At 46.8% G+C, this 26,307-nt stretch overlaps 1 protein-coding gene across 1 annotated transcript in view; it reads right to left on the reverse strand.

Moving 5' to 3' along the window:
• PITPNA (phosphatidylinositol transfer protein alpha) overlaps positions 1-26,307 on the reverse strand; it is an 81,887-nt gene that overhangs the window by 32,520 nt on the left and 23,060 nt on the right. Inside the window, exons 3-6 of the mRNA XM_044283870.1 lie at positions 15,626-15,771; positions 10,538-10,629; positions 8,529-8,536; positions 5,731-5,805 (exon numbers count right to left, since the gene is read on the reverse strand). Of these exons, the coding sequence (XP_044139805.1) occupies positions 5,731-5,805; positions 8,529-8,536; positions 10,538-10,629; positions 15,626-15,771 (321 nt within the window). The remainder of the gene's footprint in view (positions 1-5,730; positions 5,806-8,528; positions 8,537-10,537; positions 10,630-15,625; positions 15,772-26,307) is intronic.

A 26,307-nucleotide genomic window follows, 5' to 3' on the forward strand; every position in this document is an offset into this window, starting at 1 on the left:
GGACAGAAGATCTCCACAGAGAAGAGTGCAAAGCTTGCGACAAGCAACCCCACCCCAGAGAGAAAAACGTATGTCGCAGGAAGAAGGGAGGCATACGTACTAGCAACCCTGCAGGCAGCGAGAAGGCCAACCCACCCACGGGAGGAGAAGGCATACACGGCCCAAACAACGCACAGAGCGCACAGCCACAGCGTCCCACAGTATCCACGGAAGTGTAAAGTGCAACCTGAAAAGGAGCTATGCACAAGACCAGTACCGGCATGCGAAGGAACGCAAGTAGCCCGCCCGGAAAAAAAAAAAGGGGGGAAAGGTACCTGGCAACTCTGATGGCAAGAGTGCAAAGGCCCTGAAAAGGGGGGCATGCACCTGATTATCCTAGCATTAAATGATTGTGCAATAATCCACCCAACACCGAATTTCGTGAGAGTGCAACTACTCCGCCCAAGAAAGGGGAACGTCCAGTACAGCATACACAAGGACAGCCGTGAATCTCGTGAGCGTACAAATTTTCGCCCATGGAATGAGAAATGGTCATGCACAAGGCCAGCACCATTTCTAAAGGGAGTGCAAGCAGCGCACCCCTGTTAGAGCCATGCTCACGGCCCGCAACGTATTTGGTGAAAGTGCAGTGATCCTCCCAAAAAGGGGGAGGGGTGCACATGGCATCCCAGGAGAGCGCGAGCATCCGCCATGGATGGGGGTCATGCACCTGGCCGGCAACGTGCTGGCACAATGACACCCAGTCAGTGAAAGCGCATGAATGTCGCCTGAGGAGAGGAGGCATGGCCACGCCGGCAGCAATCCAGCAAGAGTGCGGAACACCGCCCACGGAAGGGGGCCATGCATATAGCCGGCAGCGGATCCGGTGAGAGTGCAAGCACCCAACCATGGAAGAGGGTCAGGCACGTGGCCAGCAACCTACCGCGAGAGAAGCCAGTAAGAGTGTATGTATGCCTCCTGAGAGAAGGAGGCATGCCCAAGGCCGGCAGCAAAAACCAATAAGAGTGCAGCATTCCGCTTATGAAAGGGAGTCATGCACATGGCCGGCAGTAAATCCAGTAAGAGTGCAGTGTTCCGCTTATGGAAGGGGGACGTGCACATGGCCAGCACCGCATCTGGCGAGAATTTGGAATTCCTCCTATAGAAGGGTTTCATACACATGGCCGACAGCGAACCCAGTGAGAGTGCAGCGTTCCGCCTAAGAAGGGGGTTACACACATGGCCGGCAGGGAATCCAGTGAGAGTGCCGCGTTCCCCTAAGGAGGGGGGGGTCGTGCACATGGCCAGCACCGAATCCGGTGAGAGTGCAATTATTCCGCCCCAGAAGGGGGTCATGCACCTGTCCAGCATTAAATCCAGTGAGTGCAGCGTTCCCCTAAGGAAGGGGGGTGTCGTGCCATGGTCAGCACCGATCCGGTGAATGTAGTATTCCACCTATAGAAGGGGGTTATGCACATGGCCAGCCTGCGGCCAGAGAGCGCAGAATTCCACTGAGGCAGGGGTTCATGCCCATGGCCAGCACCATACTGGAAGGTGACGTCCTGCCATAGAACGGGCGGAAGAGGGGCGCCTACACTCGGCTAGCGCCGTATCCCGGGAGATGGCAAGGGTCCGCCTAAAAAGGAGACTTGCAGCCGGCCAGCACCACAGCCGGGGAGCGCGACATGTCGCCTACGGAAGGGGGGCACAGCATGCAGCCAGCACTACTGTATCATGCTGCAGCGTCCTGCGCAGCCATTCCGTTATTTAGTAACTCCGCCATGGAAGTCCTCTTTTTTTTTTTTTTTTTTTTTTTAAAAACACAGCCACTCTTGAGGCAAGAAAAGGGGCCACCATACAGGGACACAGCCTTGTACAGGCTTATTAGGAAGCCCACCAGAACATAGAGGGGGTCCTCCAGATGGGAGCCGGCCCTTGGAGATGGCCGGCACCCAACAGGTTAACAAAGATCCGACCAGGGGGGGCGGCGCTGCGATCCCCTGGGGGGCGGGGGACGTGCGGGCGGGAAGAATTCGCGCCGCGAGACGTTCCCGCCCCCTCCAACCGAGGCCGGGATGTTGCGGCCTAGTAGGTCCCAAAGCCGGGGCCTAGATTTTTGCGGCGCCCGGCCGGCCAAGAGGCAGCGACGGCGAGCCGGGACCTGGAGGGAGCCGGCTGACCCATGTACCAACGGCCGCGGGTGCCCACCCCGCGGGCCGGCAGAGACAGAGGACCGGAACAGCAGGCCAAAGCCTGGGTCAAAGATTGCGGCACCCGGCCGACCCGATGCATCAGCAGTCGGCCGGGGCCTGTCGGAGCATCGCGTTCCACATGCAGGCCGCGAGGTCCTGCGTCCGGCAGCGTCTGGAGCGCCCCTTTGGCCCTAGCACACCGGTAAGGAGGGAGACCCTGGAGTCCAGCACTGCGCCCCCTGCCCCAATGGACAGGCCCCCGTAGAGGAGAGACAGGGGCAGCTAGCGCGGGCCCCCTGTACTGAACTGCGACCGGCAAGGGGGAGGGTCGGCATAACCCGTGTTAGGGGCAGCTAGGAGCAGGTCTCTGGCTCTATATTCCTCCACAGCAATGTCATGCTCACCCCTGTGCAATCCCCTATGGAGGGGCATTGTATTGTCGCCCTGCGGTCACCAGTATGGTGGTGGTGTGGGGCTATATAATTATTAGGCAACAGCTAGAAATGAGCGACAGCCCTGGAGTCAGAAACATGGCTGTTCACCTACGGCACCCAGGGGTCAGCGTAGGTCCAGCCGGGACCAGCATGGGAGTCCAGCACGCAGGAGGCCAGGGAGGGGGACGTAGGGCTGGAGAAGCCTCTCTCTTACCACAGCCGTCTTCACCCTCCGTCCGTTCCAGCAGGGTCGCCCCTTCAGCTACTGGCACCGTAGTGGCAGGACGCTGGAGAGGGACTTGGCGTGCGGGCGACCCTTGCGCTGGCGGGATGCAGGGGAGCTGGGCTGCCCTGGTCCACCTTGCCTTCTGTGGGGGAGGCAGCAGTGCGGAGACCGGCACTGGCGCAGCTCAACCCCGGGAGAACAGAGAGGTCTAGTGCGTCTCTGTTGTCCCTGATGATCTGGAACAAAAAGAAATCAAAAAGTGAAACAAAAGGAGAAAACAGCCCTGCAGTAGCAGGGAGTGTCTTGCCTCCTTGGACACTAAGCAAAAACTGGCAGTCTCTCTCTCCAGGCTGAGGGTATAGCTGTGGAGGAGGGGCTTAACAGTCTTCACTTAGTGTCACGCCTCCTATGGAGATGAGCTATACCCAAGGTCTTCTGTGTCCCCCAAGGAAACTGGGCGAGAAAGAAATATCATTTGAAGGAAGGGGGGGGGTTACCCTTCCATAAAATGGTACAAAAAAATAATAAAAATGGTACATACAATAATAGTAAATGGTAAGATTGAAAAATTGCTGATTAATACATAGTGAGATTATATACTTGCTTCACCCTTTTAGTGGGGAGGGAGGGAGGTTCCCCGTATTTATGGTGCAGAGTCAGTAAGAATGTGGATTTCCTCAGTGGTAGCCTATAATCAGGCGTGGAATATTTTTTTGTAAATAGTCACAGATGTATAAAATGTGCAAATATAGGTGGCAGAATGAGAGGTCATTCAACGATCATCTCCACCATATATTGCTATTCATTAATTCCCCAATAGGTGATTCGATCATAAAATGTCACTATGATTTCTGAAGTGTAAATCCGTTGATATATTCCAGATGACTTTCAATGTAATTAATTCGTTGACTGGAGAGTTAATAATATGTTTGAATTATTGCCTTATTTTGAGTTATATGCCCTGACTGTAAATACCTTCTCTGACGATGCGCCTTTCTGGACTTTGTGCTGTAAGTTTTCTCTTTCAGCGTCCCACGTGTATATGACATCACTTTTCTATCTAGCGTCCCACGTGTCTCGGATCGTTCGGCGTTCACTGTATAAGCGATCTTTGGGGAAGCGTTTCGGGGGTCTAAACTGCCTCCTTCTCCACTGATGAAGGAGGCCGTTTTGACCCCCGAAACACGTATGGTGATGAAAATACAAACAAACCCGCAACAAAACCACTAGTTGAATACGACCATTGAACATCCTGGAAGCGTTTCTAATTATAACCCTCCCCAAAGATCGCTAATACAGTGAACGCCGGCCGATTCTTACTGACTCAGCACCATAAATACGGGGAACCTCCCTCCCCACTAAAAGGGTGAAGCAAGTATATGCACCTTATAATCTCACCATGTATTAATCTGCAATTTTTCAATCTTACCATGTACTAATTGTATGTACCATTTTTATTAGTTTTTTGTACCATTTTATGGAAGGGTAATCCCCCCCCCCCCCCTTTAAAGGGAAATTTTTAAAGTGATTTTATTATAAAGAAACAATTTTTATGATTGATGTTCAAATAAATGTATATTTTACTTCTATTGCTCTCTGTGTGGTCAACCAGTTGACGTGAACATGAACATATGATGTACGAGCTGAACCCGGACACATCCCCTTCTCTTACCCAGGCAGCCCCTCTGAGATGAGCATCGGAGCATGAAAAGCTGAATTGCGCAGGGGCAGATCTGGTAACATACCGGTTCTGTGCTAGGTGGAGGCTTTCGCCTAGCAGTGTTCCCGTGACGTCACCGGCACTAATGGGCGGGCTTAGCAGCGTAAAAATGTGCTCATCTCGGAGGGGCTGTCTGGGTAAAAAGGGGATATGTCCAGGTTCAGCTCTGAACCTAGACAACCCCTTTAACCCATTTGCGCTATATAGACAGTTATATCCATCGTAGGTCTGCAGGGTATGTATGGAGAGGGGTCTTACGCGGCGGGAGCCTGCTTCTATAATACTGAGTCTAATGCCAGTTATTTATCCTTTCAGCAGCTGCAGTCAATAGCGACTGCAACATCTGAGCAGTTAGACAAAGGGCCTCTCTGATCAGATCTCTCCCGCATAGTCATCTCACCTAGTCCTCCAGCAAGAAAAAGAGAGAGGGCAGAGGAACGCAGCAGATCAAAGGTGCAAAGAGGTTTGGGTCCACCCTTGGTGCACTTAACTGCTCATTTGCATATGAAATAAAAAGTACTTTTTCTCCAGAATGGAGAAATGGATCGCTAAGAGAAAGGTACATTTACATTCAGCTAAGCTAGCCCTACAAGGCGTTGGGGGTCATTTACGATGGGTTCTACACTAGGTTTTGATTAAAAAAAATTAAATCACAAGACCCCATCTTTTGGAGTGGTGAGGGAGTAACAGGTGTGGAGGGGGCCAGGCTGGGGCATCAGGCCAGACACATTTACCAAACAGTTAGAAGCTGGAGTCGTTTTTTGCCCCAAACACACGGACTGCCGGTGGTGCGCCTAATGCTTAGAGATACAGGATTAATCCGCCTGTTCTCCCTCCAGCTGAATGCAGATACAAAGTCATACATGACTATAATACATGTATGTGACAGGACGCATATTCCTTTTGGGTAGTAGTAGTAGTACAAGGTGGAGGTTTACTTTAACAAATACACATTTCTTTTTTTTGTGTCTACAAGTGATCCTTAATCTCCAAACAAACCTTACTTGTAGCTCCCTCCGTATTCCTAATAATCTCATAGTATAGCATGACTAGCAGAACAAATATGTCACTATAGGCGTCCCTGGAAAATATGATGAAAGCGTGTAACGTCAGGCTGCACCTCTGGTGTCCACTACATAATGAGCAGGATAATGGAAAGGCTCAGTGTCTTCCACTTACATTGTCTTGTGTGCCCAGATCCGGCTTGTGCCACGTCTCAATCTTAATCAAGAAGTCATCCTTCATGTATTCATTCTGCAATAGAAACACAAGTCTCATTTTGTATTTTTAATAGACTCTTCCCCCCTCCCCCCTTAAAACGCAGTCAGTTTTTAGCTTAGCAATAGCAGGCAGAAGCAGGAGCCGCTCCGCTCACCTAATCCTGGCATAGGACATGGTTGGGGGGGGGGGCGCACAGGCAGGAACAGCAATGTGCGCTCCTGCCCAGTTCATAAACTGTAGAGCCCGTACACCACTGAGAAGTACGCTTTAGGGAAGACAGAGGTGCGCTTTTGGGGGGGGGGGTAAAAATGTGAAATGCATTCTTCAAGTATATTACAAAAAGTAATATTAGGGCATTTAGGACATTTTACCAAAAAGGTAATTAAAAGTTTAGTTACTCTTTAATGTACAATTTAGTGTACAATATTAATGACCTATCCTCAGGGTAGGTGAGCAATGTTTGATGGGTGGGGGTCTGAGCGCCGGAACCCCTGCTGATCGGTTGTTTAAAAATGCACTGCAGCCGCCTTAGGCTACTAATTTAACATCTGGGTTTCTGCTGGATCCGGCAGGGTTCAGCATAAACGCTTCCGTTACTGATAATACAACCATCTGCATCTGTTATGAACTGATCCGGTTGTATTATCTTTAACATAACCAAGACGGATCCGTCATGAACTCCATTGAAAGTCAAGGGGGACGGATCAGTTTTCTATTGTGGCAGAGAAAACGGATCCGTCACCACTGACGAGTCATGACGGATCCGTCTTGCTCCGCATCCCAGGACCCACTCAAACGCTGCTTGCTGCGCATAGGAACGCATTGAAACGGAAACAGAATGTATTCTGGTGTACTCCGTTCCCTGTTGTTCATTGACAATGAATGGGGACAAAACTGAAGCGTTTTCCCCCCGCTATTGAGATCCTATAGCGGAAAGGGAAAGCGCAGATATGAAAGTAGCCTTACAACTTGCCAAGCACAGCGCCATACATTAGATACAATTAGATTGCAGCTCATCTCCATCCACTAGAATGGGGCTTAGGAGGAGCCTGCTGCGCCCACTGGAGCGCCCTGGCATCTTCAACCAGCTGGTCAGCGGGGTGCAGAAAGCGGGAACTCCACGGATCAGATATTGACGACCTATCCCGAGGCTAGCTCATCAATATCAAAATCTCGGGCAGTCCCAAGATTATTTTACTATAAAATCTTAAGTAGTTAACATACTCCCCGCCTAGGACTATGTAATGGATGCATTCTGACTAGGGGAAAAAAGCCGTTGGACATAATCATTTCTAGAGGAGAGTAATGTAGATTTAATAGCTTTCATTTCAGTGAATAATTGGTATTTACTCCCCTTTATACCATTATAATCTCCGGCATGGTTTACAGCCCTGAGTTAATGGTAACAGTTAATAACGTAGACAGCAATTCATGGGGATAATTACCGCGAGCTGTAAAGCTATTAATACAAACACATCCCCCATGAGCCACCAGCAAAATGGCCCCTTGAGGGAACCTCCTGCCTGAGTAAAAAGGGCAGTAAAATGTAAGAGCGGGCGGCTCTGGCGCACAAACAGCTGATTGTGTCGAGGAGCAGGATGCAGAAGGTCACAGAGTTGGCTCAGACAGCGACGAAATCTGCTAGTCGTCAAATACTATCTGCGGTATTACACGATTGTGTCTGATGAGAGACAGAACTAAAAGCTGCCATGTGGCTCCTTCTACTTAGGGTCCATTCACACGTCTGTAATTTGGGTCAGCACATTCGTTCCGAGATTTGCGGAACCATTCACTTTCAATGGGGCTGGAATGGATGCGAATCTGCATTTTCGGGATCCACATCAGTTTTTTCGGGATCCGCAATTCCGTTCCACAAAAAAATAGAACATGTGCTATTCTTGTCCGCGGACCAGAAACGGCATTTTCTATTATAATGTTTGTGATGTGCGGTCCGCAAATTGCGGATCGCACATTGCAGGTGTCCGTGTTATGTGGATCCGCAAAACACTTATGGACGTGTGAATGGACCCTTCAAGGGGTAGTCCCATCTGGGACATTGATGGCCTTTTTTTTTTTAAACATACCAACCTCCATAGTGCCCTTAGTATATATTATGCACCCCCCTCAGTGCCTCTTGGACATCATATGGCCCTCACAGTGTCCCCCCAGTATGAATAATGGCCCCTATAGTGTCTCCACCAGTATGAATAATACTGACCATCACCGATGTAATCTGCTGACATTCCTTCATGACAGTGGTGGCGAACCTATGGCATGGGTGCCAGAGGCGGCACTCAGAGCCCTCTCTGTGGGCACCCACGCCTTGGAAAAAGTCTATGGCGTACAAATATGCCTTAGACTTCTCCTGCCATTCATCAGCGGAGGGCGCACTATGAACAGCACAGGCAGCTCATTGAATGTAGGCAGGCTATTATAGCTAAGGGATAAAGTACATAGAAGATATACGATATTGGTATTCAGGGTAATTTGCCGTGTTGGCACTTTGCGATAAATATGTGGCTTTTGGGTGGCAGTTTGGGCATTCTGTCTGTAAAAGGTTCACCATGCACTGCTGTATGACAAGATGAGAACTAAATAAGTAACCATTCATATCTGCACCTTACCATCCGTTGGGTAGGTGTCATACACAATCCATGTCTACAACTAGGATATGGTTTTAAATCTACTGTGACACCGCCCTTACAGGGATGATAAATCTGTAATAATATGGTATTGTAGGAAAATAATGTACTTACTGTAATAACTGTGAGAGGACACATGCAAAGAAATCAAAGGAAAAAAGGGTTAGTGCATGTCATTTCAACAAAGCCGAGGCAGATTCCATATAAAAAGTCATCAAATACTTAAAGGAGTTTTCCGGCAGTACATATTGATGAACCTATCCTCAGGGTGGGTGATCAAGATTTGATGGGGGGGGGGGGGGTCTGAGCCTCACAACCCCTGCCGATCAGCCGCTTGAAAAGGCGCTGCAGCCTCCTTACAGAATACCAAGCACAGCGCCATACAGTGCATAGTGACTGTGCTTGGTATTGCAGCCCGGGCACATTCATTTGGCCTAGGAAGAGGCTGCAGAATGACAGGAGGGGATTTAAGACAGAGAATGACTTGTTTAGTAAGAAAAGCAAACTGGCCACAGGGCGACGTGCTACCAAAGAGCGATTTTAGGCGCCATATGAGAGGATGCAAAAGCCTGACGAGTGTTTGCGCATTTGTTGGCTGATTGGCAGCACCTTTGCACAAACCAATTATCAGGAATGAGCATTCGTAGGACCCGATAATTGGCCCTAAACAATGTTACACTGAGAGGGGCAAACACATGGGGTCCTTTATCAAACTGGTGTAAAGTAGAACTGACTTAGTTGCCCATAGCAACCAATCAGACTCCACCTTTCATTTTCCAAAAGAGCTGTCAAAAATGAAAGGAGGAATCTGATTGGTTGCTATGGGCACCTAAGCCAGTTCTACTTCACACCAGTTTGATAAATGACCCCGACAGTCTCTGTGGCTGTATTTCATTTAGAATGTCTGCCGTGGATTTATCCTATGAATAGCAAAGCACACATTGACATCCTGAGGATTTAAAATCTGCACCACAGGTTATACTACCATTCCCGGCTGGATCCCATTGACTATAATGGGTACCAGTGAAGGGCCATTTTTCAGCCTGACAAAACCCATTGCATGAACTTATGCTGGTAGGTCAGAGCGGGAACTCCGGCAGCCTGCCGGATCTGATAAACGGAAGTGTGAACATACCTGTATTCTGCTATTAAAGTACCACCCAAAAAATAAAATAATAGAGGTATTAGTCGGAGGCATCTGGGGAGCGCAGCATGAGGTGGCACTGCTGGATTTTCTTTAATGAGGTCGATCAGCAGGATCAACACAATTAAATCAGGTATACCTGTATTTTAGGACTGATCCTGCTTATTAAAGCAATACCTGGATGGTGAAAATCCAGTGCACCAATCCAGAGTGGCAGAAATGGTGTGTGGCAAACACAGGAAATCAAAGGAGCGGAGGTGCACTGAGGCGCTAGGGCCTGCCCCATGGTGCACTAAAGCCCTAATTTGCATATGGAATTAAAGGGATTTTCAAGGAGCAGAATATGGATGACCTATCCTCACTGGAGCAGCGTGGGTAGTAGTGCCGTGTCAGTGCCCCCCCCCCCCCCCCACCAATCAGATATTGAGGACTTTATCCTGAGGATAGCTCATCAGTATTGTAGTCCCAGAAAACTCTTTTTTTCTGATGTTTCACCATCCGGGTATCGTTTGAAACAGCAGGCTGAACCCTAAGAGACAGTGTCTGGTTTAATAGGATTGATCCTGCTGACAGATCCACTTTAATATCATGCCCATATAAACAATGACTATAGGGTATTCATACGTGACTCTGTAAAAGGTCACTGTCCTCAGCTCTAAATCTAGTTCCCCATGAAAATTGCACTGCAAACTGTTCCACTTCAGGGTGAATGGGTCAAGGGAAACCAACGTGCAAGGAGATATCCTCAGAGAGACAAACGCAGAAAACCGGAGCCAAGTTAGCATCATTTCGGCTCTCTTGCCTTCCTCCAGCCAAGGTAACAAGATGCCTGTCAGGATAGCCTGCATTATTCATGTAGAAGGCCAGTGAGAAGCACATGCAGATTAGGTAACAAAGTCCCAGCTAGAGCAAGGAGGCCGCACAGTAAAAATCCGGTCGGCAGGACTGCTATTCATCAGCCGCCAGTCTCCGTACTCACCGGTCCTGCAGTAGGGGTAGGCATTCCAGGCCTTCTCGTGCATATTCAGCGCTCCTTCAGGCGCCAGAATCCTTACAAATGCTGGTACTTTGCTGCAGACAAGATACACAGTGATTACGTTCTGCAGACACAGACTGCAAGAAAGTCTAAATTCAAAAACTGCTATACACAAGCCAAACCATGCGATATAAAACACACACACACACACACACACACACACATCATATACACAGGATATTCTCATATGCACTTTTTTACTTTCCGGTATAGACACTGTCAATGCAATTCCGCAACTCATTTTAGGGTTAGATTCTTACGGTGCTCACTGCCCGGTATCAACAATATGTTAACTTTATTCTGCAGATCAATACGATTAAATCATAAAAAGGGGTTATTCAAGACTATAACAGACCTCCTGTAGTGGGTGATCAACTTTACCTGGAACCCCCCCCCCCCCCCCTCAGGGTTTGGTCTCCGGAGGGGGGGGCAGCTCTTCACATCCCTGCTGCACTAAAATCAACATCCTGATGGGGGGGATCCCAGCAGTGAGAGTAAGGTGTCAGCTGTGTAATACCACCAGTACCTGCAAGAGATGGAGTAGGCCCAGCTCCTGAGCCGCAGTGGTGACCTGCTCCTCTTGCGCCACCTGTGACGAATGTAGAGCAGCTCACAACTGTGGCCAGCGATTGGCTGTAGAACCCAACTGCGGGGGACAGGTAAGTATGATTACCACTGCGGGTAGGCCACCCTGGAAGGTTTGATAGTCTTGGATAACTCTATAACCCTTTTAATAAAAAATAAAGAAAAATTATAATAAAAAAAATTATATATATTTTTTATTATTATAATTTTTTATTTTTATTTTTTAACAAAAAAAGATTGTTTTCTGTTGCCATATACCCATAATTTTTATTTTTTTTCTACTGATGGAGCTGCGTAGGGGCTCATTTTTATTTAGATATATGCGACCTTTTGATCATCTTTTATTTCATTTTTGGGGAGGCAAGGTAACCAAAAAGTATAATTCTGGTATTTGGGATTTTTTAATCTTTTTTTTACAACAATCACCGTGCAGGTTCTATAATGAATAATTTAATAGATTGGGTCATTTCATTTTTCACATTTTTTAGTACCCTCAGCGGGCCTGGAAGCTGGAACTGTTTATACTACTACTGAATTTACAGTACATAGGCATTCTGACAGTGGCGGCAGGTCTGTGGGGGGGGGGGGGGGGCAGGATCTCTAATCCCAGCAGTGAGGACCAGTTGTCAGCTGTGTAATATCACCAGAACCCGCTAGAGATAGTGTGGGCCCAGGTCCTGAGTCGGTGCCGTTGCTGTGACGCGCTACTACAGCAAAGACAGAATGTCCTAAATGCCTGGTCAAACTGAAACACAAGCAATATGGAAAAAGAATAAAGATTTATCACTTTATCAGTTTATTAATATAGCACATGTCGCCAGGAGAGAAACTAGCGGATAGCGCACTCATTTAAATAGTGGATCAGCTGAGTTCTTTATTTTCTGTTGCTCATTGCTCGAAATTACACTAACATTACATTTATTTTGTGTCAATAAGGCTACTTTCACACTAGCGTTCGGGGCTCCGCTTGTGAGTTCCGTTCAAAGGCTCTCACAAGCGGCCCCGAACGCTTCCGTCCAGTCCTAATGCATTCTGAGTGGATACGGATCCGCTCAGAATGCATCAGTCTGGCAGCGTTCAGCCTCCACTCCGCTCAGCAGACGGACACCTGAACGCTGCTTGCAGCGTTCGGGTGTCCGCCTGGCCGCGCGGAGGCAAACGGATCCGTCCAGACTTACAATGTAAGGCTACTTTCACACTAGCGTTCGATCGGATCCGTTCTGAACGGATCCGATCATAATAATGCAGACGGAGGCTCCGTTCAGAACGGATCCGTCTGCATTATTTTAGCATATAACAGCTAAGTGTGAAAATAGCCTCGTACGGATCCGTCCAGACTTTCAATGTAAAGTCAATGGGGGACGGATCCGCCTGAAGATTGATCCATATTGTGGCATCTTCAAACGGATCCGTCCCCATTGACTTACATTGTAAGTCTGGACGGATCCGCACGGCCAGGCGGACACCCGAACGCTGCAAGCAGCGTTCAGCTGTCCGCCTGTCCGTGCGGAGGCGAGCGGAGCGGAGGCTGAACGCCGCCAGACTGATGCAGTCTGAGCGGATCCGCTCCATTCAGACTGCATCAGGGCTGGACGGCTGCGTTCGGGTCCGCTCGTGAGCCCCTTCAAACGGAGCTCACGAGCGGACCGACGAACGCTAGTGTGAAAGTAGCCTTAGTCAATGGGGACGGATCCGTTTGAAGATGACACACTGTGGCTCAATTTTCAAACGGATCCGTCCCCCATTGACTTTCAATGTAAAGTCTGGACGGATCCGTCTGAGGCTACTTTGACACTTAGAATTTTTTTTACAATATAATGCAGACGGATCCGTTCTGAACGGATCCACCGTCTGCATTATATGAGCGGATCCGTCTCAAGTGTGAAAGTAGCCTAAATTGTGCAGAATTTATTGGATTCCATAAAATCACAATTACCAGAATTTACCAGTATCGCCAATCCCCAAAATACTAGTTCTTATGGCTAAAGCTTATTGGCTATCCAGCCTAAAATAAATTAGACTATAAGGATGGATTGCTGCACTTCATCCTCATGCACGTGACCGTATTTTCCCTTAGTGTCCGAGTGCACACAGACCCATTCGTTTCCACGGGACCACAAAAAAACTAATAGAAATAAAAACGGACAGTAAACAGGTATCATCTATGCAGATGTCACCTGTGTGCTGTCCGTTGTGTTTGTTTTTTGCCCGCATCCGTGTGTACATTCTGCAAATTACAGAACACGTCCTATTCTTGTCCGTACTGCTGATAAGAATAGTTATTTCTAGTAATGGGAGTGAGGAAAATGCGGATTGCACATGGAAGGTGCTTGTATTTTGCAGATCTGTGTTTTGCAGACTGAAGTACGGATACAGTTGTGTGCATGAGGCCTTAAAGGGGCTGGCCCGCCAAAAATATTCTACAGTTTTCAAACCAGCACCTGGATCTGAATACATTTCTAATTGCATGTAATTAAAAATTTATTATAGCTACTGAGTTATCCAATTAAAACTATCTGTATAGCGCCACCTGCTGTTTGCTCTTTTTCTAATTTCTCTGTCCTGCTCACCAAAACAGAAGCACATGCTCAGTTCCAACCTTCAACTGCCACGAGCTGCAGCAGAAAGGACGAGCCTCCCGAGCTGCAGCAGAAAGGACGAGCCTCCCGAGCTGCAGCAGAAAGGACGAGCCTCCCGAGCTGCAGCAGAAAGGACGAGCCTCCCGAGCTGCAGCAGAAAGGACGAGCCTCCGAGCCAGACGAGCCTCCCGAGCTGCAGCAGAAAGGACGAGCCTCCCGAGCTGCAGCAGAAAGGACGAGCCTCCCGAGCTGCAGCAGAAAGGACGAGCCTCCCGAGCTGCAGCAGAAAGGACGAGCCTCCCGAGCTGCAGCAGAAAGGACGAGCCTCCCGAGCTGCAGCAGAAAGGACGAGCCTCCCGAGCTGCAGCAGAAAGGACGAGCCTCCCGAGCTGCAGCAGAAAGGACGAGCCTCCCGAGCTGCAGCAGAAAGGACGAGCCTCCCGAGCTGCAGCAGAAAGGACGAGCCTCCCGAGCTGCAGCAGAAAGGACGAGCCTCCCGAGCTGCAGCAGAAAGGACGAGCCTCCCGAGCTGCAGCAGAAAGGACGAGCCTCCCGAGCTGCAGCAGAAAGGACGAGCCTCCCGAGCTGCAGCAGAAAGGACGAGCCTCCCGAGCTGCAGCAGAAGGACGAGCACTCCCGAGCTGCAGCAGAAAGGACGAGCCTCCCGAGCTGCAGCAGAAAGGACGAGCCTCCCGAGCTGCAGCAGAAAGGACGAGCCTCCCGAGCTGCAGCAGAAAGGACGAGCCTCCCGAGCTGCAGCAGAAAGGACGAGCCTCCCGAGCTGCAGCAGAAAGGACAAGCCTCCCGAGCTGCAGCAGAAAGGACAAGCCTCCCGAGCTGCAGCAGAAAGGACAAGCCTCCCGAGCTGCAGCAGAAAGGACAAGCCTCCCGAGCTGCAGCAGAAAGGACAAGCCTCCCGAGCTGCAGCAGAAAGGACAAGCCTCCCGAGCTGCAGCAGAAAGGACAAGCCTCCCGAGCTATTTGAAATAAATCTAGCAGAACAACTGAAGCAATGAATAGGGAGCTCTGGATCCATGTGAGGTGCAGGGCTGATTCTAGCTTTGTTAGAAAGAGGTTGTCATGTACTAGATTATGTAGGATTTTCATTCTTTAAATTATTCATGGGTTATCCCCTTTAAAAGGGATTGTCCAGAAGAAAACACGGCTGTTTACTTCCTAAACCAGCGATACACCTGTCCATGAGTTGTGTCTAGTATTATAGCTAAACGCCATTGAAGTGAAGGTGGTTGTACTGCAATACCGCACACAGGTGGTATTGCAGTGTGGCACTGTTTTGGGAAGTACGTAGCTATGTTTGTCCAATCTGGACTCGCCTCCTTAAAGGGAATCTGCCTGCAGTTTTCACCATGCTAAATTGCTGACAGCATTAGGCAGGGACTCGAAAGAGCAGGACAAACATACCTTTTGTGGAGATTTTATTATCAGGAGAAGTGTGAAAATGAACTTTTATTCTGCCAGGTTCTACTCCTGCACTGGAGGTGGAGATTCACCATGAAGTGCTCTCTGCATTCAGCTGCTTTACAACCCCTCCCCTCGGCACTGAGGGACAGATGTATTGGTCTCCTGGTTGGTGGCTACAGCTCTCACTGTAGCAGAAGGGAGGGTCTGTGAAGCAGCTCAATGCAGAGAGCACTTCATGGTGAACCTCCGCCTCCAGTGCACCTGCACAGCAGAATTTGGCTGAATAAAACTACATATTCATCCTACTCCTGATGATAAAAGTTCGACAAAAGTTTATGCTTATCCTGCTCTCTCCGCACCCTACCAAGTGTTTAGCATGAGCAAAACTGCTGACAGATTACCCTTTATTTGACTTCACCAAACAATTCAAAAAATATAAAATTACCTTTGTAAATGGTAAATCTTGTGTGTATACTGTCCTTTCTCCCCATCCTTCTCATAAGGCTCATTTACAAGTACTTCCACGCCTTCGCCTCCTCCTGTTTCATTCTTACTGGCTTCTGCTACCGAGTAGAGCTGGCCCACTTGGTACTAAATGAGTTAACAAAACCAGTTAGTTCAGCATACACAGGGTTACTTTAAATCTTCAAGGGCAAGGTAGGACAAAACACTGTTAGATGTTAGGAGCAAGTCAGACCCCAACTGGACTTTGTTAGTGGTCCGGGAATAAAACCAGTCATAGATAATAGAAAAGCGATCCAAACACACAGGAAATATACTAAACCTTGTAAGCTAGTCTTCAAAAAGGCACACATTTTGATGCAAAACTCACATGTGAAAAAATTAGATTTTCTTTATATATATATATTTTATTTTTTTTAAAAGGGGGGGGGGGGGGCTGTGCAGTTCTTAGAATTTATGCTGGAAAACTGGCGTAACTTATACCCAAAATCTCGTAGCTGCCATAGATTTCAGTTCTGGTCTCTGAACGGCCTCTTAATAATTGTAGCACATAGCACATCTGATGTTAGCGAGACAGATATTAGGATCACTGCATAAAATGCTGGTCTTAAAGGAAATCTTTCAACAGGAAATTCACTTGTATTATCTCTGCTGTGCCAGAAAAGTGGCATTAAAAAGTTGCAAGCTGTTTGACTTTTTGATGCAACTTAAAAAAGTTGCAAGTGCCTCTTATTACGCTGCCCTCACCACATATCCAAAAGGGGGTGTGGAAAGGGTGGGAAAGGGGTATGGCCAACATCAGAGACTCCTGGAGGTTGCGCCTAATTTATAGCGCATCCTGCGGCAGCGCAGGAGATATCAAACACCAGTCTCGATAAATCTACCCCATAGTCTTATAGGGCTAGCTCAGCCGAATGTAATGATACCTTTCACTTAGCAATCCATACTTCTTCCGCTAGCCCTTCTCCATTGACAAGGCCAGGTGAGATGACTATGCAGGAGGAGCAAGGGTGCACGGAGTGGCTTGGCCCTCCCCTCAGTGCATTTAACTGCTCATTTGCCTATGGATTAAAATGGCTTTTTCTCCAGAATGAAGCAACAGATCACTAAAGGTCCCTTTACATGGGACAATGTACAAGCAGATTGTCCCGCTGCTTTTACATGCACCAATCTCCTCCACAGTATAGGGAGGAGCGATCGCTAATGTCATCGCTCTTCCCTATCCTAACTCGTTGTTTCCCGGCAGCAGATCCTGTTTACACAGCACGATCTGCCACTGGGAAACGAGGATTTTTGTGTTCGCACAAGAGATCCAATTACCGGATGAACAAGAATTTAGCTTGTTCCTCGGGTAATCGGTGGTGCATTTACACCGCCAGATCATTGCTAACGAGTGTTACTATGAACGCTCGTTAGCGATGAGCAAGGCCAGAGATAGCCAACCTCACTCTCTCCAGCTCTTGCAAAACTACAACTCCCAGCATGCCCAGACAGCCTCAAGCTATCAGCCTACAGCAAGGCATGGTGAGAGTTGTAGTTTTACAACAGCTGGAGAGCCACAGGTTGGCCATCCCTGATCTAGGCGATTCTTGACCCGTGTAAAGGGCCCTAAAGTGACAGGTATCATGACATTCTACTGAGCTAGCCATACAAGAGTGATAGACTCCTTTTAATAAACCCCCCCTCCCCCATAGTAGTCAGTATCCAATATCTAGACAGATTGCCTTTCTACATCCTGTTTTTGTCCATCCCTGTCAAAAGATTTACCGGTAATTTCAAAATAGTCATATATCGATGGCAGAAAGGTTTAACAAAAAGTGTTCCGTTAGGGTACATTCACACAAAACGCAGAAAAAAGAAGTTTTTTGCTACACTTTTCTGCAACCACTGCATATACTGAACAGCATGTATAGAAAGGTCATCTGGGCTTCCAGCAGTACAACGGAGCTGACAAGTGAGCTGCAGAAAGTAGGAAAATGTCAGCGGTGTGTGCCGTAACGCCATTGTGAAAAACGCCAGATATAGGCGAAGCGGAAATATGTGAAACCTCAGCAACGCCTAGAAATTGTGTTGCTCTGCGCTATATTCAGTTAATCTTTACAATGGGGCTACTCATGCAAAATGTCACGCGGCCAAAGATCGCAAAGAAACATGACAAGACAATGAAAAGGAAGTTGGCCGTGTTGCGACACCCAAGCTGGCAGAATTCTGGTTAAGTTTAGATTTGAGGCGCTTTTCGTTTCATGGGTCACAATGTGATCGCGTTCTTTTTCGTTATGTCGCCATGCAGTACTGTGATCTTTGGCCTAAAGTCACTGCGTAGCCTCAGACTTATGAAACAGACATACCCAAATGGACCATCAAATCTTAGGTCACTATTTGGGTGCAGTCACATGACCGCCACGTCCGGGACCCGCACCTTTCTTTAGAGCCCGCAAAGTGAAGGAGTGGCCGCCCTTCATTCATTTCTATGGGAGCACCGAAAATAGCTGAGCGCTGCGCTTGGCTATTTTCTGCAGTCCCATTGAAATGAATGGCAAGCGCACCAAGCAAGCGCGGCCACCACTCCATTCACTTCTGTGGGGCTGACGGAAATAGCAAAGCCAGTGCCATAGAAATGAATGGAGGGAGGCTGCACATATGCCGTTCACCCTACTTTGCAGGCTTTGTTCTAAGTATATGTGTGCGGGTCCCAGATATATCAGAAATTGGGGGCATATCCTAGTCATATGCCCCCAATGTCTGAGGTGAGACAACCCCTTTAAAATGCCCTCCCCGTACACCTGGGCCCCTCACACGGACAGTACTTACTTCGTTGCACGAGCACTGCGTGGATCAAAACATCCGGCGTCGGGGCAGCCAATAGCAGGCCGCAACGGGAATGAGCCTCCCTAGCATCGCAGACGATGCTAGGGAGGCTCGTTTCCGTCGCAGCCTAAATTGGCTCCCCCTTCGACTGCGGATGTTCTTATCCGTGCGACGGGGGTTGCAGCGGCCGCCGTGCGGGCACCAGGAGCAACGCGGGTGCCGGGGAGCGAGGTAAGTACTATCCGTGCGAGGGGTCCGGGAGTACGGAGAGGCATTTTAGGAGTTGGATAACCCCTTTAAAGGTTTGTTCACATCTGCATTGACATTTCCATTATTGTAAAACAATGCGTCTGTTTTACGTTCCATTTGTTTACATGGGAAATTGTGAGCATCGGCTATGCTCTGTGTCCACTTGGTTAGGCTTCCATTATTTTTTATGTAAAAGAACAACGGAAAAGTCAAGAATCTGACTTATTCTACTGGTAATAATAATAATAATAATAATAATAATAATAATACAGGACTCTTTGATAATAACCTCCTAAATACTACAATTGTAAGATGCACCCACAAATCATTTTATTCCTTTTCAATTCCAGTCTCCATTGCCCTGAACACCCCTCTCCTGTGGACCTCAATCCTCTCCCCGAGGGACGCTCTCATTTCACAGATACTACCCTATGGGTGCTATATAGGGGCTGATCTCTTCTCTGCAGGTCACATAACCAGTTTTAAGAGGATCAGCTGGTCCCAGCAGCATTTGCAGGGTCCATTTTAATCCTTTCTGTTATTTCTGATCCTTTAATCTCATTTACAATGGAAAAAAAAAAGATGAAATGGATGAGAAATAGCTCAGGATCCCACAAGATGCATTGTCAAAAAGATGCACAGACAGTGAGGGAGTCTGGCCCGAGGCGTCCTCTCAGTAATGGCCTATTATTTATGTAAGAACAGGATCATAGGAAATTTGCCTGATAATTAGTAGTTTGAGGGTAGTCTGCTTTGGGCAATCCCTTCTTGTTGGATGGTTTCCCAGATGAGAAGTTGATCACAAGTTGCCTCACTGCTGAGACCCACAGGGATCAACTGGAATCTGTGGGGGAACCCGCAACCCAATGCACTGGCAATGTAATAGATGGATATGTCAGGTTCTCCAGGGTGAGACATGTTCTGTCTCTGGCTAATAGATGAGGGAGTATAGAATACAGGATTCCACTAGTATTTGAATCTGAGGGCTTACAAAAAAAATGTATTACCATTTTAATTATGTAAGGCCCCTTTCACATGGGCGAGTTTTCCACGCGGGTGTAATGCGTGAGGTGAACGCATTGCACCCACACTGAATCCGGACCCATTCATTTCTATGGGGCTGCGTACAGGAGCAACACAGGCCCCATAGAAGTGAATGGGGCTGCGTGAAATTCGCAAGCAAGTGCGGATGCGGTGCGATTTTCACACACGGTTGCTAGGAGACGATCGGGATGGGGACCCGATCTTTATTATTTTCCCTTATAACATGGGTATAAGGGAAAATAATAGCATTCTGAATACAGAATGCATAGTAAAACAGCGGTAGAGGGGTTAAAAATAATGAGCAAATTTAACTTACCCCATCTACTTGATCGCATAGTGGATCTCCTCTTCTTTCTACTTTCTTTAGGACCTGGCTAAAGGACCTTTGATGACGTCACTGCACTCATCACATGGTCCATCACCATGGATGGTGTAGTGACGTCATCAATGGTCCTTTAGCCAGGTCCTAAAGAAAGTAGAAAGAAGAGGAGATCCACTATGCGATCAAGTAGATGGGGTAAGTTAAATTTGCTTATTATTTTTAACCCCTCAATGGACATTTTACTAAGCATACTAGTAGTCAGAATGCTATCATTTTCCCTTATAATCATGTTATAAGGGAAAATAATACAAATCTACACAACACCGATCCCAAACCCAAACTTCTGTGAAGAAGTCCGGGTTCGGGTCTGGGTACCAAACATGCCTTTTTTTCTCACGCGCGTGTAAAACGCATTAAAAATATATTGAAAAAACATATTTTTAGCTCCAAATGAGTAAAATGCAATCTTAAAACAAAAAAAGGTGTCCATAATTAGGGTGAATTCACACGACTATGTATTTTACTGTCCGCAAAACGCAAAAAATACGGATGAAGTCCATGTTGCATTGTTTTGTTTTTTTTGCGGACCATTTTTAACAATATCTATTCTTGCCGCAAAATGGAGAAGAATAGGACAGGTTTTATTTTTCTGCGGGGCTGCGGATTTCATTCTGGAGCATGAACTGCTGGAGGAGGCCTGTCATTTATGACGAGGCCTGTGCCTCCGTAGATCAGGGCCATTGTATTCAGATAATCACTATAGTAAATGTGTCTTTATGTAGTTTACGATTCGTCCCGATCTTATTCTACAGCAAGGCTGGGTTTACACTTTCCAGCCACAGTGCGGTTTCTGCAGTGGTTTTACGGAATAGCGGCAAACTATTGTCGTTTTCTCGAGATTGCAGAATGCCGTTGCAAAAAAAACAAACCACAGCGCAACGAGTAAACCTAGCCCAATACACATAGCAACTGAAGGTCATTTTTGGTAAGTCAGGGTGATCAAGGTGAAGACCACCCAACAGCCCTTTCCAAATATCACATACTGTTACAGTGTTGGATCATTTTTAAGAGGAAGGGTTCACAGTGTTACATTTTGCCATATGAGTGATGTTGAAAATTCACCTATGTGGCAAAATATCCTACTCCTTTGTAACAGTGGCTCCCTTTAGAGCCACATGGAGAACATCCTTTGTAACAGTGCCTGTATTTTGTAACCAGGGAAAGCAGGAGACTGTCACAATGTATCAGTTGCCACCTTTGTTCTTGCTGTGTACAGTTTGTACTGGTGGCAGAGGAGGCGCCGATACAGGAAATGTGATTTCTCTTCTGCTGATCTGCCAGGTACTGGTTCCAGTAATACATGTACCGTAGCCGAGACCATACAAATGCTGGTGGTTTAAGCAGAGGGGATTATCCCAGACGCATGGTCTTATAAAGAAATACAGAAACGATTATCAAGCACTATGTATAGCCCCGCCGAAAACACATCAGATCAGGTTATGTTCACCACGTGTTATGTTCTTGGTTTGAGTTAACACTAAGCAAATATCCGCCTGGCTGGTCTCCCTATGATATCTCATCCAGATCCTTGGTATTTTCTTTACCTATAAATGATATTAGACTTTCCATATATAAAGTGTAAAATGTTTACATCAAATATCAAATGAAAAGCTCTCGAGGAAACCATTTGCACCCATTTAAAGAGAGTCTGTCACTTATATAACTAATACTCAAGGCTGTATTACACTGGGGTTATCCAGTGTCTAAAACATGCCTCCCAATGCCCGGACCCCTCATATAGATTATACTTACTCCGCTCCCCGGCACCCTAGCATCGCGGGTGAGGCAACGACGGCTGTGCGGGGATCAGGGTAAGTATAAACTATAAGTGACGCGGGTGCCCAGGCATTGGGGGGGAATAATGTGTTAGGCATTGGATACCCCTTTAAAATCAAGCTGCAGCGTCCACGCCAGGTGTGCAATCCCACTGATCACAATGCAAAGGTTTTACGTAGCCAAGTAGGGCGCAGATTTATGTGGGATCTTGCAGGGCGACTATATCTGCTTCTCATGGAATTAATGCACAGCCTAACAGGTTGGTATTGTATATTGTATAATATGTGTTGGTATTGTACATTGTATAATATGTGTTGGTATTGTATATTGTATAATAGGTTGGTATTGTATATTGTATAATAGGTTGGTATTGTATATTGTATAATATGTGTTGGTATTGTACATTGTATAATAGGTTGGTATTGTATATTGTATAATAGGTTGGTATTGTATATTGTATAATAGGTTGGTATTGTATATTGTATAATAGGTTGGTATTGTATATTAGGTTGTAGGGCTGCACGATATGGGAATTTTGTGCGATTGCGATTAGGGCCCTAAAAATTGTGATAACGGTATGTTATGCGATATTTTAAGGGAATGGTGCTAGAGGTCTATTTGCTTGGATTTTCAAGGCAAAAGCACACACAAATTACTGATAATGCTGAAATGTAGTTATGCTTAACTCAAGAACTGAAATGCACAGTGTTTTTAAAAATAAAACATCTTTTACTAAATAACATATTTGTATTACTGCAAAAGTACAAAATGCAAAACTTGCCATTTTCTTAATAGCGCTGCACAGAACAGAGAAATAAAATAGAATAAATAAAAGAACATTTGTTCATTAAAATAACGACTTCCCTCCAGCCCCTCCTCCCTCCCCGCACTGTAACTGATGTATCGCCGGCCGCGCTGTGCAGCATAGCGGCCGGCGGTACATCCGTGTCAACCACGTAAAAAGTCAACCATCGCTTTATAAGGCGCACTGCCATTTTCCCTTTACTTTTTTTTGGGGGGGGGGGGGGGGAGTTTGTCTTATAAAGCGAAAAATATGGTAATATAATTGCAGCATTTTTGGGTCGGCCAATTGGCGATTAATTGCGATTGCAATATATTGTGCAGGCCTAATAGGTTGGTATTGTATATTGTATAATACGTGTTGGTATCGTATAATATGTGTTGGTATTGTATATTGTATAATGTGTTGGTATTGTATATTGTATAATGTGTTGGTATTATATAATAGGTTGGTATTGTATATTGTATAATAGGTTGGTATTGCATATTGTATAATAGGTTGGTATTGCATATCGTATAATAGGTTGGTATTGTATATTGTATAATAGGTTGGTATTGTATATTGTATAATAGGTTGGTATTGTTTGGATGGTTACTATGTGTTGATCTTGCTTGAAAACATGTGAGCTGAGACATGGAGGCGAGGGAATCACAGCAACGGCGGTCTCTCGGGTTAGCGCAGAGCTGTCATTACTGAACGACCGTCTCCTTATTCTGCCAGGGCTTATTCAGGACACGACATCTGTGCCGCCATCGGTTTACTGGAGCCGCGAGTCATGTTTTTCCTTATTACAACTTTGCCACAGTGTTTAGCTGGCAGGAGAATACATACAGGACTCCCTCTGGGGCGAGCATGCTATGGTTAGGAAGAAGGAGGATTTAGAAAAGCTGTATATTAAAGGGGGTGTCCAGCCCCATGACATTGTAGAAAATCGTTCACCATGGTGTAAAATAATAGAAGGAGTAACAACGATCCTTTTCCACTCTGGTGTAGATACTCTCTGGTCTTCCAGAGCCAGCGGTGACATGTTCACATGACGTGACCACTGCGGCCAATCATTGGTGGTGGTAGTGGCGGGTGGAGACCACTGAGGTCACTGCTACAGCCAGTGACAGCTGCCATGTTGACCCGTCATCGGTAAAGCAGGAAGAAGAGTGAAAGATAAGCATCAGAAAGGGAGTAGCAAGGTGAATATCGCTCCCTGTTATTTTAGGCCTCATGCACAAGACCGTATGTTCGGGCCGCATCCGATCCGCATGGCAGCATGCACTTGGCTGGTATCTGCGTTTTGTGGATCTGCAATTTGCGGACAGCAAAACGGATAGGTTCGTGTGCAGTAGGACTTAAAACTGTTGTAAGCTTTTTTTTTTTTTTTTTTTACTTCATTTCACGTAACCTCTCCTGACATGTCCGTTTTAGTAACCACGTTCATTCCCCATGTAATAAGAATTCTGCAGCATCTATTCTTATGACTCTATGCTGTGCTATTCCTTTATTATTTCGGCTAGAAGTTATGAATGAATTACTAGCAGTTTGCAATGAAGGTCCAGATGGGTGTTACCAGTCGGACACTTTCCAATCGGTGCTGCCAGTTTCAGACCCCCCCCCCCCAAACTGGTAACACCCATCTGAACCTTCAGTGCAAACTGTTAGTAATTCATTCAGAACTTCTAGCAGGAAAGTCATAAGAATAGATACTCCAGAATGGTTACTGAAGCGGACATGTCAGGAGAGACGACAGGTCCTCTTTAAATACTTCTCTTTCTGTGGCCATTGTTTTAAGCTATGAGGATTACAGTAACCCCATCCCTGTGCCTCTGACATCTGTTGTTCGGTTGCTATGGAAGACACGAAAAAATAAGAGTCTTGAAAAACACTGTTGTTATAAAAGAGAGGCATTTAGTACGCCGGTTGTGATAGAAAACAGCTGTACAGACGCGACAGGCGCCAGGACAATGATAAAGGACAGAGGGGAGCAGCCGTCAGCAGGAGTCTCATAAGCTCTAACACAGAGAAGAGGTTTGTATTTCTCATATTCGTGCAGCAGTCTGTACTCCAACTTTAGGAAGCTGCCATTTTGTAGAACTGTCTTTGGCGGCGCGAGCAGCGGCAGGTGCCAACCCCTCTCCACATGACTGTCAGGGAGTCTATGTGGCTCCCATAGTCCCACCTGTGCCTTCACACGACCATTTTTGGTCCGCATCCGATCGGCATTTTTTGCAGGTTGGATGCAGACACATTCATTTCAATCAGGCTGCCAAAAACGCAGACAGTACACTGCGTGCTGTCCACATCCCGTACGTCCATTACGCAGTCCTGCAAAAAAACATGTCCGCAAAATGGACAAGAATAGACACTGTAACAAAGAGTCCGACAAAAACACGGACGTTAACCAGATTTTTGCGGATCCGCGTTTTGCAGATTGCAAAATAGATACGGCCGTGTGAATTTATCCTGAAGAAGGAAGCCAGTGACAAATCTAGTATGTGGCTGCTGAGGGAAAGCAGGCGCGCTAAACTCCTTCCCCCTGTGAAGTCCTGTATCTCAAAAATAGAAGAACGAGGAGGAAGAATCTAGAAGATGGAGCAAACAGGAAATTCTGCAGACTAGCACTCTCGCAGACTGCTGACCGCAACGATTTCTAGGTTTTGTGTGAATTTATAGTCTATTCAGCCAGGACGTCTGTAACCGGTACGGTACGGCACTATATCACAAGGGTGAGCTTGTAACAACGTACGGCTCTGTGCTTGGTGAGCGGAAAGAAGGTGGCGACACTACTGTGAGCGCTGGCGCCTTCTCAAACAGCTGATCGGCGGGATTCCCAGGTATCGGACCCACAGCGGTGAAATACTGATGACCTATCCAGAGGGTAACCCCTCTAAAGGAATTGCCAGGCCTTCCTTAGATCTCCCGTCCTTCCTTAGGTCATAAGTTGCACTTAGTTTTAACAATGATGCGTCGCTTTCTATTGTGAAACAAAACGGGTCTGAGCAGCTCAGCAAATGCAGTGCCTTGCGAAAATATTCACCCCCCTTTTCTTGGTGTATTTACTGTTTTGTTGTATTACAACCTGGAATTTTAAATTATATTAATTTAGATTTGATGTAATGGACCTGACAAAATAACTCACATAGTTACAGTAGAATGAAAAAAATTATCTTGTTTAACCAGTTCAAGATCAGGCCCATTTACCCCCTTTCTGATCAGACGCATTTTCAGTTTTTTTTGTTAGTACATAAGGTCATCCTGTGTGCGATCAAAGTGTCACATGACCCGAGTATAAAAATAATGGCTTTGAAAGGTCTCTGAGTCTGCAATACAACTAAGCAAGCAACAAGAAGACCAAGGAGCCTCCAAGCAGGTCAGAGACCATGTTGTGGAGAAGTGTAGATCAGGGTTGGGTTATTAAAAAACAAACCTTGAACATCCCGCAGCAGAGCATAATTAAATACATTATACCAAATTGAAAAAATAAGGCATAACTACCGAACCGACAAGAGAAGGCCGCCCGCCGAAACTCACAGAGCGGGTAACGAGGGCATTCATCAGAGACTCACCTATGATAACACTGAAGGAGCTCCAAAGGTCTACAGCAAACATGGAA

The sequence above is a fragment of the Bufo gargarizans genome, chromosome 3 (genome assembly GCF_014858855.1).
Source record: "Bufo gargarizans isolate SCDJY-AF-19 chromosome 3, ASM1485885v1, whole genome shotgun sequence".
Taxonomy (NCBI): domain Eukaryota; kingdom Metazoa; phylum Chordata; class Amphibia; order Anura; family Bufonidae; genus Bufo; species Bufo gargarizans.